We start from the raw sequence: 18,476 nt of genomic DNA, 5'->3' as shown, positions 1-18,476 counted from the left end.
GCTTTGATTAGAATCATTCACAGAGATTCGGTCCCGCAGTGAGTGGGGCATTGCTGCCAGCGTCATCACCATGTATCCTGAACGCCGACTGGTGGTGTGGCGCTCACGCACCTGAACGCAGCGGGTAGCTTGCGTTGGCACCAAAACTCGCTTGCAGTTCCACTTAATTTCTTCAGCCTTGGGAATTATCAGAATATTTTGATAGGTATAAAAACGCAAAATATTATGTTTACTAATTATTAGTGGTGTTGGACTGAAACTGGGGCCTTGCACTTTCTCGGCGAGTGTCCTGCGGCTGTGTGCATAGCCTGAACGTGTGAATTCTTTGGTAACAGTATTTTTTTATTTTTATTTTTATTTTTAATTTTTTTTGCAGAACTGGGCATCGAACTCAGGCCCTTGCGCCTGCCAGGGAAGCGCTTATTCCACTGAGCGATGCATCTCCCTGGCCCCTGGTAACAGTATTGTTAAGGGACGGTGTCTGTTTGTAGACTTTATGTGAGTTTTAATTATCTGCTGTCCTAAATTTTATTTTTTTAAAAGTATTTTTATTTTATTATTTTTTCCCATAATTTTATTGATAAACAAATAGCAGTGAGACAGTTTCAAATCAAATTGGTAGGACAGTTTCAATAATTAACACATTGCATACATTCTTCCTAGTGGTTAATTGCTGTACAAGATGCGGACATGATATCCTATTTACAAACACCATTAGAACAAATCATTCTATTCATTAAGAGAATGTAACTATACATCTATCCTAACCTCTTTGAATACACAGATACAAAATGGACATTCATCTGTATTCCCTTTTTTGTTTAGTTCCGTCATTTGAATATTATAGGTGTGTAAACTCAGCAAAATATTCTAAAAGAGTCCAGTAGCCCATAATAGCTTTGGGTCTTCTGTTTAACTGCCAATGTCAGAAATTATTGACCTGAGTCCCCTACAGCTCAACATAACAGCCTGGCTTTACATCTGTCCTAAATTTTATATAAAAGGTCAGGTAAGTTTTAGCATAGTGGGTTATCATTTCTATTTATTGATGAAATCTTTTAGAGTAGGTGTGTAACTTTGATTAAACATTTTAGGTTTAAATGTTTTGATAGCTAATGTATACAGAAGACATAAAGATTAGGTTCCCCCCAACCAGTGATGGGGACCCTCTCAGAGCTTTCAGTGACAGAGATAGCTGCGGCACATGGACCATAGGTCCCAACCACTGCCCGGCCACCTCTTTCCCACACTGCCATCAGGAATGCACACCTGGTGCAGCTCTCCAGGAGGAGGTGGAGGTGTGGGAGTGTGTGTGTGAGGTCTCTGGCTGGCTGGAAAGGATAGCTTAAAAGATGAGTTTGTAGTGTGGGTTTGGCGCATCCTAAAGCCATTGAGGTACTTGGTAAGCAAATAGGCGAACAGAGCTGGCAGAAGAGGCCTGGGAGCCTCTTAGGTGTGAAATGCTGGGGTTCTGGAGTTCTGAGGACCCAGGGAGGCTGGGAACTCCAGGGCCACAGGGCCAGGCCACCTGCCTGCCCTGGCCAGCCTGGCCTCGCTGCAGTGTGACCAGAGTTGTGCTGGCCGTGCTGTGACTGCTGTCTCTGTCTGCAGATGTTCCTGACCGTGTATCTCAGCAACAATGAGCAGCACTTCACGGAGGTGCCCGTCACCCCTGACACCACGTGCCGTGACCTGGTGGAGCTGTGCAAGGAGCCGGGCGAGAGCGAGTGCCACCTGGCTGAAGTGTGGCGTGGCTCTGGTACGAGACTGGTGGGAGGTTCTGCCGCCTCCTGTCCCTGGGATCCCAGGAGGGCAGTGCACGCTCACCCTGAGACACAGATCCTGTGCCTTGTCCAGCTGAGCTGTGACACAGAATGCAGACTCCGTTGTGTCAAAAAGAAAGGTCCAGGACAGGCAACCAGCGCCAGAAGCCGCATCTGGGCCATGGGCACGTGTGGTGCTTGAAAATGATTTTGTGTGTTTGGGCTTTGCGTGACGAGAAGTCAGAGGCCTCTTGACACTTTGAGGACCTGTGGGGCAGGCAGCAGCGGGGCTGCCGCTGTGGGGCACAGGCTGGGAGGTCACCCCACCCCTGGCTCTGTGGCCATAAGACAGCAGCTCTCTCAGCTGTGACTGGCTGCTTCTGCTTTGTTCCCAGGCAGTCAGACACCCACGGGGTCCTCGTCCTCCTCTGGGGCCAGGCCAGCTATGCCGGGGGTCTTGTGGGTGCTCACTGGTGTGTTGCCCTCTTGTCCCCTCTCTTCCCTGGACACTGCAGGCATGAGAGAGCCCAGGGCGGAGCCTTTGCTTCTGCTCCAGGCTCCACCCTCAGCCAGGGCGCCCTGCAGCCTGTTTGGGGCAGGGAACGAGTTAGTGAGTGCCTGCATGCTTCTGTGGCCTCCTGCGTGAGCAGGTGGCCTTGCTGCCCCCTCTGCAGAGGTCCTCACAGTCCATGGTAGGTTTCTGTCCCATTCTGTGGGCTGCTGGCGAGCACAGGAGCTGCCTGCTCTGCTCTCCGGGGGAGAGCCCTGCCCTGTGGGAAGTGTACACCGCCAGCCTGCCCACCAGCCTGCCTCCTGGGTCTCGTCCCCTTCGTTGCAAGCAGTGGCCCTCTGGAGCACGGTGACACAGCTCTGCTTCTCCGAACCTCTAATGAATGTGTATCATTGGAAACATGAGGACAGGATAGCATCTCTCTGTCCCCGTCCCCCGCTGTCAGACTGGTGGCTTCAGCACCTCGCGTTTCCGGGCCTTCCCAGCTCACTGCAGCGTTGTGTGGGCTTCTGGTTCCATTTATGTGGGGGTCGTGCATGGCAGCATCCGACCGTTCACTGTTCATCTGGCAGCTCGGAGATCTTCTCAGACTCATGTAAATCTCCAAGATCGTCTTTAGTAATCAGGTATTTTTCCATCTGCAGTTGATTTTTTTATTCATGAAAATTTAAATTAACTCTGCTCTTTTTTTCCGTAAACGCTAGGGGTGCTCCCCGTGTGCGTGAGGCGTTATCCACAGCATGATTCACACATTTAGGGTGTGCTGTGTGTTGCCAGATACGCTGCCAGCTTGTCCTCTTTCCATTTATTGCTAAAAGCATCTCTCATCGGCAGCTGCTGCAGTAATATTTTGATTTCTGCTAAACTGATAGCTGAAAATGGTCATTGGTTTAAGCCTGTATATTATTATTATTGTGGACTTGCTTTTCTTTTCATTTGCTTATTGGCCAAGTAAGCTTGTGGGTTTTTTGTTTTTTTTATATTTGAGGCAGGGTCTCACTATGTACCTAATGCTGGCTTTGAACTCACTATGTGGCCCAGGCTGGTCTTGAACTCATGGCAACTTTCCTGCCTCAGCCTCCCAAGTTCAGGGGATTACATGCACACACCTGACACCTGGTTGGTTTCTTTCTTTCTTTCTTTTTTTCTTTCTTTCTTTCTTTCTTTCTTTCTTTCTTTCTTTCTTTCTTTTTTGCCCTTTTTCTGGTTGTACAGATTAGTGGGTTTCTGTTCGGCAGATTTGAACTGTGCCAAATGTACCTGGGCCCCTGCCTCAGTTCCTGTTGCTTTCTAGATTTTCAGTTTGTTCCTTTAGACCCTTCACCCAGATTTCCTTTTGTTGTCACCTTTCCTCTTAAGTTTTAGGCTTTTGGCAACTTGCTTTGGGCCTCGGGCCTTCTGTGTCCGTGGGGAAGGTTCCCTACAGCAAGGGGTCAGCATGTCCTTCCATTTCACTGAAGATGCTCACTTCTTTCTCCCTCCTCCTTCCTCTCCTGCTTCCCTTCCCTGCCCTCCCCTCGCTGTCACGCACGCATTTGCTTAGGGGACATTCCTTGAATGCCTGTGACCAGCGCGAGGGGGGGGTCCAGGGGTGCACAGACAGAAGCGCCTTGCCTTCCTCTGTTGAGCCAGAGTCCGCCTTTGTGTCTGTCCCCGTGGTATCCACAGGTGCAGGTGGCTGCTTGGGATAGTGAGTGTGAGTGGCAGGATGGGGCGGCTGGAGCCTCAGATGCCCCCCTGGGAGGCCAGGCCAATGGGATCTTCTGCTGTCATCACACTTCCACCCCTTGGCCTGGTGCCACGCGAGGGAGGGCACTGTCCCGGAAAGCCCAGCGGCCTTGGCGTTGCTCGTGTCCTGTGCTTCCTCGGGGCTCTAGGAGCCTGTGGCCAGCTTCAGTCACACTCTCCAAGGCAGGCTGTACACTCAGGGTGGAGGCCGTCCTGACTGGCTTTGGGGCGGGGACTGAGGGAGCACACTTGTGCCTGTGTCTGTGTGGGCCACAGAGGGGTGGCCCTGGGCTCGTGTCCAGTCCTTGGCCTCCTGCTCTTGGGCAGCGTCCCCTGCTGTGCTTCCTGGCTGCCATGCACTGAGCAGCTTTGCCTTGCAGCCCCTGCTAGTGTTGAGCGCGCAGGCGGGTGCGAAATTAAGCCCCTCCTCCTTTGAGTTGTGGGGGTTCAGGCGTTGTGTCCTGGGCGGGAACCTGACTGGCACTCTGGTCCTGCCACATTGCCAAGGCTGGCTTTGAGCCACCTCCTGTCTCGGCCCAGGCAGCTGGGGTTGCAGCTGGTGTGCACCCTCATGCCCAGCTGTGCCTCATTTCTTTTGAGGACACGTGTGTGTGCTGTTTCCCTTAGTGGGCACGCAGGGGCCTTTCAGCATCTCTGCAGACACAAGGCTTTCCCTCTCCGATGCCTCAGGGCTCCACATGCTGGGTCCCTGCCTTCCGACTGCAGGCCATGCCCTGTGTTTTCCACTGGGCGGGCAGGGTGGATCCCTGGGCAGAGCTGGCTGCTGGGGCCTGGCTCAGGTCGCTGTCCTTGGTGTTCAGTTAAGCCGCTGAGGTGGTGTCTGATGGTGGCAAGGGGCGGCTTCTGTGGGCTGGTTCAGCAGGCCCATCTGGCGGTTACACTGCCATCGCTTGGCGTCTGATTGCCTCCTCAAACAGTGCGTGGGGTTTTTACCCCTAGCCTCCTTTCCTTTTTTTTTTTTTTTTTTTTTTTGGCGGAACCAGGGATTGAACTCAGGCCCTTATTCCACTGAGCCATCTCCCCGGCAAGCCTCCTTTCCTGAGATTGGGGGGACTCAGGGCGATGTAGCTCCTGCTCTGCTGTTGGCTGTTATGCCGGAGAGACGCTCTCCCTCGGTCAGGAGCCTTTTGCTGGGAAGTGGATAAGTCTTACTTTTTAGCATCGTGTACCAGATGAAGAGTCAGAAACAGCCTGTATGAAATAGCACTAGGCTGTCGAGAAAGTTCCCGTTTTATTTTCTTTGAGTATCTGAGGAGCCAGAGGGGCCTGCTGCATACCGGACTGAACAGGAACCTTTGGAGCCCACACAAGTTAAAGGGCAAGGAAGGTGCAGGCTGGCTCAGACTCCCGCCTCTGTCTGGCGACACTGGTTCTGTATGGAAATTGTTGCCCTTCCTTTTCTTCACTGAAAGAAAAACACTTTCAAGATGTCAGGTGTTTCCTCTGTCCGATGAGGACAGCATGGAAATACGCTCGTCGTCCTTTGTCCTGCAGGCAGCATGACTTCTCATTTCTTGCAGAGCGTCCAGTTGCTGATAATGAGCGGATGTTTGATGTTCTTCAGCGATTTGGAAGTCAGCGGAATGAAGTTCGTTTCTTCCTCCGTCACGAGCGGCCACCCAGCAGAGATGTAGGTGGGTCGCAGTCTGTGAATGTGAGTGGCGTTAGACCAAGGGCGGGGGTCTGCCACGCCTAATGTGCACGCGGGTGCGAGTTGAGGGAATTCTCTTCCGCACGTGGGTGTCTTCCCACGGTGGGGTGAAAAGTCAGTGGACCCGACTGTGATGGGGGTGGGGGCTGGGCACAGGGCGAGCTGTCCATAGGGGTGAGGGTGCTTTCTGGGAAGCCTTGAGGTGGGCTGGGAGGAGGGACCCTGAGCTGTGGGGTCTGGGTCCTGCGTGCCCCAGGGACCCCCTGAGACCTGGTGTTGTCTGCACACTGCCCTTAGCCCAGGTGGCTATGGGAGGAGGCACTGGGGCTGGGCGTTGCCAGAGGACTCAGCAGAGGTCAGTGGGGGGGTAGCGTGTTCAGGATGGCAGCCCAGGTGGGTGGTCTCTGGAGTGACTGTGGGGACGGCGATAGCAGGTACAATGAGAGGACATGGGTGAGCAGGAGTTGAGAGGAGACACCTTGGAAACAGCGTTGGAAGGTGGAGGTGTGAGTGACTTGGGATGGGTTAGTGGGGTGGCCCCAAGGAGGCAGCCTCGGGGCTGCAGAGGGTGAGGGAGCTGTGGCCGGGCATGTGGATGGCAGGAGGCAGGTAGAAGCTGATGCAGGGCCTGGGGCCAGAAGTGGCCTGAGATCTCAGGTGTGGGTGCAGGGACATGTAGCTCTGGCTCCGGAGTCGGTGGGGACCCTTCCCAGAGGGAAGCAGGCTTACTGGGTATTTCTGGACACCTTGGATCTTAAGACTGGAAAGCCAGGGTGGTTGTCTTGGAAGTCAGAATGTGGCTGAGGTCGCCTCTTCCTCTGCTTCCCGCCTATTTTTGTCCCTACTGCCCTGTCCCACAGATGAGGAGGGTGACAGATCTCCAGGCTCTGGACTCCCCCGCCCAGCCAGTGCCCCAGCAGCAGGCTGGCTGCTGCCAGTGCCTGTCTGTAATCTTAGTGGTGTGCTTCCCCCAAGCCTTGTTCTTTAAGCTTTGAAGTTGGGGTTTGTGCCTGGGTTTTGAGGCTGTGATCCTTCCTACTCTGCAGTTGAGTTTCCCTGCCTGCTGCCCAGTTCCCATGTCTCGCTGCAGTGTGGTACATTATTAATGAGGCTCCCGCTGTACACTGTTCAGTCTCAGTGTCCGAAACGTGAGACAACACAGAGGCGTTGTCACATTGTCAGTGCCACATGGTATTTAGACAAACAGGTGGGCAGAACAAGGTTGCTGTCCCTGTCCTGTGGAGCCCTGGCCTCAGGACTGTGGATCAGGAGGTGGTGCCCAGGCCTTTGTCCCATTTAGTGGGCTGGGACACGTATGTGTCTGAAGTTATTTTTGAGGCGCTTGCTCCTTAATATAGTTACGCACCTGTTGTGCGAAGGAGAAATTAGCAAAGTGTTCCCTTTGAGGTGTTTTCTTTCTTCTTATAGGACTATTATGAGCTACCTGACCTATTTTTTAGACAATTCAGCAAGATTTAATTGTTTTGTTTTTTTGAGGTGTGGTCTCAGTATGTGACCCTAGCTGGGCTTGAACTCAGAATCTTTCCTGCCTCAGCTTCCTGAGTTGCTAGGAATATGGGTACACACCACTGAGCCCAGTTAGAGCAGTACTGTTCTGTTTTGTTCTTTTCTTTTCACTAGGGATTGAATCCATGGTGTTCTCCCACGAGGTATATCCCCGGCCCTTTAGATTTTGAGATAGGATCTTCCTAAATTTCCCAGCTGGCTTTGAACTTGTGCCTCTGCTGGCTGCTTCTGGCTCCTCAGTAGCTTGGCCACTGCATAGTATTTTTAAACCACAGGCTGGGAGGCTGCGGGTGGGGGCGGGGGGCTCAATAAGGGAACCGGCGCCGGTTGTTCTAGGGCCTCCTTCCTGTACAAGCTACGGCTAGTCGTAAATGAGCGCGAGGATGGGTGGACTTACCTTCAGTTGTTCCTCCTTGTGAAGCTCTCCAGTCTCCCTTCTGAATAGCTCGGAACTAGGACACTGGCACAGTGTGAGACCCCGTGGCCAGAGCGCGTATTTCGCGGGTCTCCGCTGTTGCTCGGCAGCTTGCGCTTTCCCAGTGGGCAGGTGGTTTGTGGGATGTCCCAGGGCTGACTGCTCCCTACTCCTACCCCCCGACCCACAGCTTCTGGGAGAAGGGTGGTTGCCCGTTCATCCTGAGCCCGGCTCAGGCAGGAAGAATGTTCAGTGGGAGTGGTGCAGGCGCTTGGCTCTCGGGTTGATGTCCCCTTTTCAATTTTGTGCTTAGCAAGCGGCTCGTGGCCTCAGGATCCAAATCTGAGAAGAAATGGTGTGAAGGTCCCCGGAGAACACCGGAGAAAGGAGAATGGAGTGAGTGCCCCTGCTTGCACGGCAGCTCTGCGTGACCAGCGCTGCCGCTCGCTGCTGCTTTGTACCAATAGGCTGAGCTTGCCTCTCAAAGGTCATTACAAAGAGTAGCGCTGCTAAAGAAACCCACCTGGGAGGCTAGTGTAAGACTTTAGATGTAAATGTTTCACAAATCAAGAAAACATGTAGAACAAGTTTAAATGTCTTTTAGTGATTTTATTTGCTGAGGGGAAGCAGGTAAATGACCTAAATCTGAGACAGCTGCTCGCTGCTGGCCTTGGCCCTGAGGCTGCAGGCCGAGCTCTGTGTGTGTCTCCCGATACAGGTGAATAGTCCACGCATGGACCTCACACTCGCCGAGCTCCAGGAGATGGCGTCTCGCCAGCAGCAGCAGATCGAGGCCCAGCAGCAGATGCTGGCCACCAAGGTGGGTCTGGTCCCAGAGTGCTGCAGCCCCACGGCCAGCTCGTGTGTGATGCCATTGGCCACTGCCTGCTGCTGACCCGGCCCCTCAGCCTGCCTGTCCTCAGCCTTGTGTCCCTTGCCGCATTTTTGTGCACGGTGCTCGGATCATCCCACTCAGTGACCCTCAGCCTCGGCTCCCGAGTGGCTGGGAGCACTGCGGAGCCCAGCCCAAGCCCTGACTGATCAGTTGGCATGCAGCTGGGGCAGATAAGACTGAAGCCTTACAAGCCCTTCTCTGCCTCGGGGAGCCCTCTGCACTGACATTTACTGACCTAACGCTGTCCCTCTGCTGCTTGGGATCAGCGGCAGGCTGCTGCCTTTCGGGGGACATTTTTACCCCCTAGCTGACCCTGTGCCTGGCCTTGAGCAAGGAGAGCTCTTCCCAGAGTCCTCCCCGTTGCTGCAGTCAGAGCCAGCTCTGGGCTTTGCCTGGAGTCCTGGCGGAGTCTAGCTCAGCCAGCGCTGCCAACCTGTGCTCCTGGTGGCAGCTGCTGGGCTGTGCTCTGGACAGCCACGTGGGGTGTGTGTGCTGTGTGCCAGGACATCCGCACAGGAGCAGCTGGGGACTTGCCACCAGTGGGTGCGTGGTGGCTTCCCATGGCCGGGTCCTTGTGTTTGTGGTGCCAGCCAGCAGGACCTCCCAGGGGGTCTGCCCTGTTTCTGCTTTTGGATGTCAGGAGAGCTGCTGGGATGAGCATCCAGGATGAGTTCCCGGGAAGGGGTCCCCACTGAGGCTCTGCTGCGGGCTCCCTGTGGAGAAGCCGCTCCATGTCACTGGGCACGTTGCTGTTCACCCGTTTCGGATGTGTGACTGCCACCCAGTTAGTTATGTCTTAGTGTAGGAATAACGTCTCTGTGGCTCCACTGTGGCGTCCGAATTCGGGTGGGATTGAGTGTGGACTGTGGAGAGAGACATACCCGCCTCGGCTTTGGGTTTGAGTCTGGATTTGTATCTCTGTCCTGCATGTTGCCGTCCTTTGTATGCTGTCCACATGGTGGTGAGCTCTGGCCTTCACCTGTAGTGTGGCTTGAGAAAAACAGCTCGAGGTTGCTGCTCCCTGCAGGGTGTGAACCGCTGGGCTTCCAGGTCTTCTCCTCGGGGTGCCTGAGTCCAGCTGGCTCCTGGCATCACGGAGAGGAAGGAAGGGGCTCTGGGCACCTGCGCTGTGGTCATTGTGCTGACTGTGGCGACTGCTTTTTTCATCTACAACTTTAGGAACAGCGCTTAAAATTTTTGAAACAACAAGATCAACGACAGCAGCACCAGGCCACTGAGCAGGAGAAGCTGAAGCGGCTGAGAGAACTGGCTGAGAGCCAGGAAGCCAAGCTGAAGAAGGTGCGGGCTCTCAAGGGCCGCGTGGAGCAGAAGCGGCTGAGCAACGGGAAGCTCGGTGAGCTGAGCCCAGACGCGGGGCTGTGTGGATGCAGGGCTGGTGGACACGGGCAGCATGGATGTGGGCTGTGTGGACTCGAGAGTGTCAGCAGTGGGTGTGAGATTTTGCTCAGAAGATGAGTCTAGGTGATTTTAAAAAGTCTTGGAAAAGCATAATTATTGCAGCTTTAATGTTGCCGGTTACTCTCAGCTGAACTTGGCACTGAGTGTCTTAGTAGGCTTTTCACCCGAATCCTGGAACATGTCCTTTCTTTTCTGTTGGATTAATTATTGAGTAAGAATTTGATGAAAATAAAGATTTACACGCATCACAGTTTCATCTGTTACAATACCATTTTAAAGTAGGAGTTTAGTAGTTCACCAGTTCTGTAGTCGTTATACAATTGAGAATAAAAGCTCATTGTCCCTGAAATGTGGAGTTTAATGTTTCATAACATTCACTGCACAAATCCTGCAGCTTGTGCAGTTGCCGCGCTGACACTTAGAGGTGTCTGGGTTCTTTTCAGTCACTTCTGAAAGGCTGAGGTTGGGTCTAGGCCATTCTGAACGGTCCCCACCTCGACGAGAGCCTCGTTCTGGGAAGGAGTCCATCCCTGTTTTTCTTTTCTGTTCTCTCTCACTGCAGTGGAGGAAATTGAACAGATGAATAGCTTGTTCCAGCAGAAGCAGAGGGAGCTGGTTCTGGCTGTATCGAAAGTAGAGGAGCTCACGAGGCAGCTGGAGATGCTGAGGAACGGCAGGATCGATGGCCACCATGACAGCCAGTCCGCGGTGGCTGAGCTGGACCGGCTGTACAAGGAGCTTCAGGTGTGCGCAGTGGAGCTGTCCGGGAGTGGGGTCAGTGGGAAGTGCCCAGCTGCTTTTACTGGGAGGGTGAGGGCAGGTGGCAGTGTCCCAAAAGACCAGAATAAACTTGGTGGCACCTCAGACAGGAAACGCAGGCAGGACTGCAGCCAGCACAGATGTCCCTTAATTTTAACCCAGGAGTGCATTGTATGGCTGGACCTCACAGTGTTAGAAACTGGGCAGTGGTGAGCCGTGTGGTTACTGGCCAAGGACAGGTTCCTCCCTCTGCTCCTCGGCCACCTCTTAGTCCTCCCTGTCCATTCTGTAGCTGAGGAACAAGCTGAACCAGGAGCAGAATGCCAGGCTGCAGCAGCAGAGGGAATGTCTGAACAAGCGCAACTCCGAGGTGGCCGTCATGGAGCGGCGCGTCAGTGAGCTGCGCGCCCGGCTGTGGAAGAAGAAGGCGGCCCTGCAGCAGAAGGAGAGCCTGCCGGTGAGGTGGGGGGCGGGTGGGCTGGCAGCTGTCCTCTGCCCCCGTGTCCTGTCCTCCTCACGCAGTCACCCGTGCAGCACCCCTGCTCCCTCCTCGCAACCCCCAGGCTGCAGCGTGGGCGTGGGCTTGTGGCTGGGCTCCAGGGCATCTCTAGATTACGTGGTAGCACCTCCCCACTCCACCCTTGACACACTGAGCACCCGCACTGATGGCCGGGGCCTTGGGCCTTTCCCCCAGCTGCTGCCCGATGGCAATCTCACCCAGCCGCCCGTGTCTGCGCCCAGCCGTGTGGCTGCCGTGGGCCCCTACATCCAGTCGTCCACCATGCCGCGGATGCCCCCGAGGCCAGAGCTGCTGGTGAAGCCGGCGCTGCTTGAGGGCCCCCTGGCTGCACAGGCTTCAGAGGGGCTGGTGAAGATGCAGACGCTGCCCAACACGAGGACCACAGCCACACTACCCAAAGGTGACAGTGCCGGCGTGGTCACCCTGTGCTCCCCCAAGTCAGAGTTAGGCACAGAACTTACCTGCACATTCTTAGTCAATTTGAAAGTTAAAAATTGCTTTTGTACTGTTGGTCAGTTTATTCATTTATTTATTTATTTATTTTATTTTTGTTGGTCAGTTTTAAAAAAAACCTGAATAATATAAATTCTATTCAGAAGATGAAATTTAATACTCTGCACGTGTAAAAATTGCTTTAAGTGGGAAATTTGGGCTGAGGTTAGTAACTTGAGGACCTTTGCTTTTGTTCAAAATGCCACGTAGGCTAATGTTAGTGTTGTCTTTACAGAAAGTGAGGTTGTGAATCTGTTCTGTTGGTGAATGGTGTGTGCTCCTGTGTGCTTGTGTGTGATAATTTGCCTGCTGATAGTTTTAGAACAGAGGCAGACGTCGTCTGGGAGATTAGGGTGAAAGGAATGGGGCGACTTACACACGTAGTCCCGCACTCTGTGAAGTCCAGATCCATGGGGAGGGGCAGCAGGGTTTTGTGTGACGGAGAAATTGCAGGGACAGTCACGGCCAGGGCAGGGCACAAAGCTTCTGTGACAATGTCACCATTCAGACCCCAAGAAGAGCAGTCGCCAGTGCTGGCGCTTTTCTCCGAGCCTTGTGGCATGCGCCGGGTAACTCACAGCTCTGTGCTGTGACGCGGTGGAGCCCGGTCATCTGGCTGTGTGTTTATTCTAGACAGAAAACATGAGAGCCAGGACACCTGGAATTGAGATGTCAGTGTGGAGGAAGCCCGAAAGTGCTGGTTTGTGAAAGGCGGAGGTTGCATTTGGGGGCTGAAAGCCCAAGTGGGTGACAGGCACATGAGGCCTTTTCGTAGGGCACAGACCATTCCAGTAGTGTGCAGGTGCGTCTCAGAGGCTCTGTCCTGCCGCGTGGCAGACGCAGTCTGGTGGTGAAGTTTTCTTCGCAGTGAGGAGGAGCTGGGCCTCGCCGACTCTAGCAGACACTTCTTGCTGGGCTTGGTTGAATTGCCTGGTACGGTGGGACAGGCCTGAACTTCTCGAGAAGGGCAGAGCCTTCTGCGTGCAGTCCACGTGCATTTCGTGGGTGGGCTCTTGCGTGAAGTCAGAACTGTTGGTAGAGATCAAAGCACTGGCAGTGAGGGAACACCAGGAGGGTCGTTAGCACGCTGAGGTACTTGGGTGTAACCGCCTTCTCTCCGCACCCCAGGCCCGAAAGTCCCTCCTGCCGTCCCCGACTGGACCCCTTCAAGTGCAGACCTTTTCTCTGTGCCGCAGAGTGCTAGGCCTGGCTCAGACCAAGGTGAGGTTGCAGGCTGACTGTCCAAAGGACACTGTGAGTCCTTTCCTGGGTGGATCATTTTCTAGTGTGTGACTCCCAGGGACAGCTTCTAAGAGCCTTTAGCTGACTGCTGACACCTTCACTTAGCCCAGGCTCAGGTAGCGTCCCGGTAGTTAGCAGCATGGCCTGGAACCAGGAAGGCCCTTGGTGGGGTGGAGCTTAGAGCAGGGAGGAGAGGGCAGCTCCAGGTGGATAAGCAGCTTCATTCCAGACGGTTTGAGTGTCAGTGTAGTTTCTTTCCGGCCTCAGTTGACGACGGGGAAATTCCTCTGAGGGACAAAGAGAAGAAAGTGCGGCCGTTCTCCATGTTTGACACGGTGGACCAGGGTGCTGTCCCACCTGGCTTTGGCATGCTTCGGAAGAACCAGAGCAGTGAAGACATCCTTCGTGATGCTCAGGTACGGGGCATCCAGGTTAAAATGTGCAGGTAATTCTGTGGTGTAGGGGAGCAGTTACGAGAGAAAGTGGAAGAAATGCAGGGGGTCCGGAGGGTCAGGGGCTGCAGCAGCGCTCTGGCATGTGGAGAGTGGCTGACACGTTTGTCTCTGGGCTGTATTTTATGAGATTCTCTCCAAGAGTATAGCTGCATGGAAGAGCAAAGTATTTATGCTGTTTGGGGATCTTATTTCTTTGAAGTCTGAGGCTGAGCTTACAGCCCACGGTGCTGGGAAGCTCTTAACCACGGATAAGGTTTCCGTGGCCACACTGGCTAGGTGATGTCTGACAGCAGTAGCCGGAGGGTGCAAGGTGCTGGTGAATGAGGCGGTGGTCACGGTGGGATCTACTGTGACTCAAGTCAGCAGGCAGGCAGGCGTGTTCACATGGTACTTATGATGCCCAGAAAGGAGGCGGGGCAGAGGTGGAGGTTGCAGGAGGAGCCTGTGGTACTGCTGAAGCCCCTGCTAAGCGAGATCCAGTAAGAGAGGCAGAAACGTAGGGCTAATATTTTATACCATGTGCTTATGTTTGTGAAGTCAGGTTAAGCCTGGATACCCAGTATACAGTACTCTAACTGGGGTGTGTGTGTGTGTGTGTGTGTGTGTGTGTGCGTGCATGCGTGTGCATGTGCATGTTTTATAGGCTGCAAATAAGAACGTGGCTAAAGTGCCACCTCCAGTTCCTACAAAACCGAAACAGATTAGCCTGCCTTATTTTGGCCAAGCCGGCTCATCACCTGCTGACACCAAACTGGATGGAAGCCTTCAGCCGTTGCCTGCAGCTGTAACAGCTGTCAGCCACAAGCCGAAGCCTGCAGGGCCTCAGCCGAGGGTGGTGCTGTCCCCTGCGGCACCTGCAGGAGGCCATGACCATGGCCTGTCCACGGGGCCCAAGCAGGAGAGCCCGCCTGCAGCTGCCGTCCGGCCCTTTACACCCCAGCCTCCCAAAGATGCTGCCCTTCCAGCCTTCAGGAAGCCCCAGACGGTGGCGGCCAGCTCCATCTACTCCATGTACACGCAGCACCCGGCGCCGGGGAAGAACTTCCAGCAGGCTGTGCAAAGCGTGCTGACCAAGACGCAGTCGCGAGGCCCACACTTCGCGAGCGGTACGCCCAAGCCACCTGCCTGCCGGTGGAGACAGCAAAGTCCTGGGCCCCTGTGGCACTGGGGCTGCTGTCCCAAAGCTTTAATGGTGGCTCCTCTTGGTGAAGGGGACCCCGTGAGCCCTGCTGGGCAACGTCGCCCTGGGTACGGAGTGGCGGCAGTGTGGGGAGGGCCCACGGGCAAGGTGCTGTCAGGAGGCCGTGTCTCTGTGGTGATCTTAGCGTGTTGGCTTCTTCTGTTGCCTCACCTTGGGATCTTGGAAAGAGAGGTGACCTGAGTTGAGATTCAGTCTGGACACATGAGCAGGTTTCCAATTTTCATTGGTTCTAAGTGTTTTTTTCACATTTTGATGTTGTTCCTGTGGATGCTGGAGTCAGATTTCGTATACAGACATTTTCCTTCTTACTGGTTCATAAAGTACTGGTACAGGTGGCAGTTTCAATTCTGTGTTTTTATTACGCAAGGACAAGCTTCAGGAAATAGGCTGCGCTCGAGGAATGAGCGGCATCAGCCTGGCAGTTGAGGCAGCTTTCATCACGTTGTCCGTGTTTGCTCCTCGCCCCCTTGCTCACGCAGCCCTAACCAGGATTTTCCTTTCTGATCAGTGTACGGCAAGCCCGTCCTCACGGCGGCCCAGAACCCGCAGCAGCCGCTGCCCGAGAACGTGCATGGTGGTGGCCAGGGCCTGCCAGGCAGCCCGGACCCTGAGATGGAGCCAGTGTCTTCGGCCCAGGAAAGCCAGGAGAGCGAGCGCATCCCACGCCCACTCAGCCCCACCAAGCTGCTGCCCTTCCTGTCTCACCCCTACCGGAACCAGAGCGACGCTGACCTGGAGGCCTTGCGCAAGAAGCTCTCCAACGCGCCACGGCCGCTGAAGAAGCGCAGCTCCATCACGGAGCCTGAGGGGCCCAGCGGGCCCAACATCCAGAAGCTGCTGTACCAGCGGACCACGCTTGCCGCCATGGAGACCATCTCGGCCCCTGCGCACCCCTGCAAGGCGCCTGCCCCCATGACTGCCAGCCCGGAGAGCCCGGGAGACATCCCCAACCCTTACTTGCACACAGAACCCGAGAAAGAGGCTGCCCCTGCCCCCGAGCCGCTGTCTCCAGAGGCCACGGGACCTACCAGGGCAGAGGACAGTGCAGGGCCCACCCCTCCCTCAGGCCTGAACTGTGTGCCTGAAGGGGCTTCGGATGGCAGCCCGGGTCCCCAGGGTACTGCAGAGGAGTCCCGTGCAGAGCCCCCCCGTCTGTTGGAGGTGTACCTGGAGGAGTATCCCCCATATCCCCCACCACCCTACCCATCTGGGGAGCCCGAGGTGCCTGGAGAAGACCCCGCCAGCATGCGCCCCCCAGAAGTCACCGGGCAGGGTGCCCTGCCTCCCGTGAGTGCCCTGCAGTCCCCATGTTTTTCTCCCATTTGCCTTTTTATGTCACCTGTCCTCTGGCGTACAGTGGGTCTTAGGATGGTAACAGGATGCAGCTGATGCAGAAGCAGGGTGCAGCGGTGCACACCCAGGAAGCTGAGACAGGACAGGTGTGCGTTCAAGACCAGCAGAGGCTGCAGAGCGGCAGCCTGAAAACAGCTAAACAGCACAGACCCAGCACGTGTAGGGTAACGAACACTCTAGTCTGAGCCGGCCCCGCTTCGTGGGAAGGACGTTGTCAGTGTCCTTGCCCTGTGGTGGCTGCATTTGCTGTCTATCTCCAGCTTATGCCCTGTGCAGAGAAGCAGAGGTGGCCCTTGAATGTTGGCCTGGGACGCAGCTGATGGCATGACTCCTCAGGGTGGCGCTGCCACGCCTTTTTTTTTTTTTTTTTTGGTGGAATCAGGGATTGAACTCAGGCCTTTGCGCTTGCCAGGCGAGTGCTTATTCCACTGAGCCATCTCCCTGGCTTCTGTAGCTGCCTTTGCAATTGCAGTAAACATCTGCTTAGCGGTTTTAGGTAGTAGACGTTTCTTTTCGGTTTTTTGAGTCAGGGTCTTGCTATGCAGCTCAGGCTGGCCCGGAGTTCACTTTGTAGCCCGTGCTGGTCTCGAACTTGTGCTGATCCTCCTGCTGCAGCCTCTTGAGTGCTGGGATTACAGGCATGTACCACCACAGCTGGCTTTTGTTTTTAAAATGACCTCTAAATTGCCCAGGCTGGCCTTGAACGCACTGTGCTCCTGGCTCAGTCTCCTCCGAGCCAGGGTTGCCGGCACCGTCGTCATGCCCCACAGAAGCCCAGAACGCTTCAAGGCCAGCAGGACCCTGGGGCCCCTGCTGACTGCGGTAGTCCTCGTCATTTTCCTCTGTCAGGCCTGCCCAGGCGCTCTGGTTTGGCTAAGAGAAAGGCAGAGTGGTTGGGGGTTGGAGTCTGCTGAGGCCCTTCTGTGTGAGCCGGGACAGTGGGTTCTTTGTGAGGTAAGCTGAATGGCTGTCTGTCCCCGTGAGCCTCTGACAGTGAGTGCTTGGAGCCAGGCGCAGGCTGTGGCCCCCGCGCTGTCCCCAGGCACTTTGCCCTGCAGGAGAGCTGTGTGGACACTGGTTAGGTGCGGCTGTTGTTCGTGTGCTTACCTGCGAGGAGCCGTCTGCGGTATAGCTGCTGCCTCCCTTCCTGCCGCAGCCTCAGCTGAGCTCCTCTTCACTTGGGTTCTTTGGCTTCATTTTCCATGCATTTGTTCTGCAGGGCAAAAGGACAAACTTGCGTAAAACTGGCTCAGAGCGGATTGCGCATGGAATGAGGGTCAAATTCAACCCCCTCGCCTTGCTCCTGGATTCCTCTTTGGAGGGAGAATTCGACCTGGTGCAGAGAATCATTTATGAGGTGTGATGGTCATCAGTTTATTTCTGGAATATAACCTTGTAGGTTTTGCTTTAGAGCTCAATTTAGAAGTCATTCTAGGCAAGTTGTATTTTTAAATTTCTTTTTTAGGGTTGTGGGATTGAGGAGCTTTGGAGCATATACTAAAATAGGCTCCAGTGTTGGAAAGGTGACTAACACTTCGATGACAGTGGCGTCCCCCTCGTGTCATCGTCTGGCGTTCTTGGGAAGATTATGCCTCTAAAAATCGCCCATGTGTAGACTTGTGCGGTCTTGGGCTGCAGGTGTGGTCCTCACTTTTCAGCAGGCTGCTATTTAAAGCATTTTTAGGGGCCTTTTTTTTTTTTTTTTCCCATAGCAAATGTAGCTTCTGCTACATTTGATGTGGGAGGTTGGGGAGGACAAGCAAAAAGACACCCAGTCGTAAAGCCCTCTCTCCCGTGAGTGTCTGCTCAGTGTGGCTGTCCCAGCTCTTGCTGCTGGGGGCGTTCTTGGTGTAGGCTTCTCGGCTCCTGTAGGTTTTCATTGTGATTTTAAAAGATACTGCAAAGCCTGTCTCCACGTCTGTGCCTGTGGAGTCGATGGTCACAGGAGAGGTGACAGGGTCAAGCTTGTCCTTCCTGTATGGCTCCAGGTGGAGGATCCCAGCCTGCCCAATGACGAGGGCATCACCGCGCTGCACAACGCCGTGTGTGCTGGCCACACGGAGATCGTGAAGTTCCTGGTGCAGTTCGGCGTGAATGTGAATGCCGCAGACAGCGACGGGTGGTAAGGGTCCTGCCCGCTGGTGGGGGGTGTCCTGCTGTTGGGGCCAGCAGTGTCGCTGCACGTCCTCCAGCTGCCATGCCCAGCCGGAGAGGTATGGCCTGAGTTTTTGAGCGATAAGCGTGTCACACGGCGCATTATCTTGAACACAAGTGATGCGGTGCCCACGGTTCATGACTAAGACTGACTGGTGACTAGCGGGCGTGTACTGGTGGCATATACAGCTCAGACACACTGGCAGGAGTCTGAATTGCAGTGGGGCAGAGCGCGTCACCCCCAGCTTCAGGGCACGACTTCAGCACACCACGCAGAAAGGTGCAGTGCAGAGCTCGTGGCATGTTAGAGTGTTCAGGCCACGTGTGGCCTTGGGCAGCTGTGACCACAGTTGTACTCCTGTGCTGTGGG

The 18,476-nt window shown here is 54.8% G+C and overlaps 1 protein-coding gene across 1 annotated transcript in view; it reads left to right on the top strand.

The window, feature by feature from the left end:
* Positions 1-430: 430 nt before the first annotated feature.
* Tp53bp2 (tumor protein p53 binding protein 2) overlaps positions 431-18,476 on the top strand; it is a 27,570-nt gene continuing 9,524 nt past the window's right edge. The window contains exons 1-15 of the mRNA XM_004626889.2: positions 431-455; positions 1,612-1,759; positions 5,544-5,657; positions 7,930-8,012; positions 8,335-8,436; positions 9,691-9,865; positions 10,493-10,674; positions 10,982-11,146; positions 11,384-11,609; positions 12,830-12,922; positions 13,211-13,359; positions 14,042-14,504; positions 15,108-15,886; positions 17,172-17,309; positions 17,941-18,074. Coding sequence (XP_004626946.1) covers positions 1,612-1,759; positions 5,544-5,657; positions 7,930-8,012; positions 8,335-8,436; positions 9,691-9,865; positions 10,493-10,674; positions 10,982-11,146; positions 11,384-11,609; positions 12,830-12,922; positions 13,211-13,359; positions 14,042-14,504; positions 15,108-15,886; positions 17,172-17,309; positions 17,941-18,074 — 2,951 coding nt within the window. The 5' untranslated portion in view covers positions 431-455. The remainder of the gene's footprint in view (positions 456-1,611; positions 1,760-5,543; positions 5,658-7,929; positions 8,013-8,334; positions 8,437-9,690; positions 9,866-10,492; positions 10,675-10,981; positions 11,147-11,383; positions 11,610-12,829; positions 12,923-13,210; positions 13,360-14,041; positions 14,505-15,107; positions 15,887-17,171; positions 17,310-17,940; positions 18,075-18,476) is intronic.

This window comes from Octodon degus, unplaced genomic scaffold (assembly GCF_000260255.1).
Source record: "Octodon degus isolate 3935 unplaced genomic scaffold, OctDeg1.0 scaffold00017, whole genome shotgun sequence".
NCBI lineage: Eukaryota > Metazoa > Chordata > Mammalia > Rodentia > Octodontidae > Octodon > Octodon degus.
This window is presented reverse-complemented; position numbering and strand designations above follow the sequence as displayed.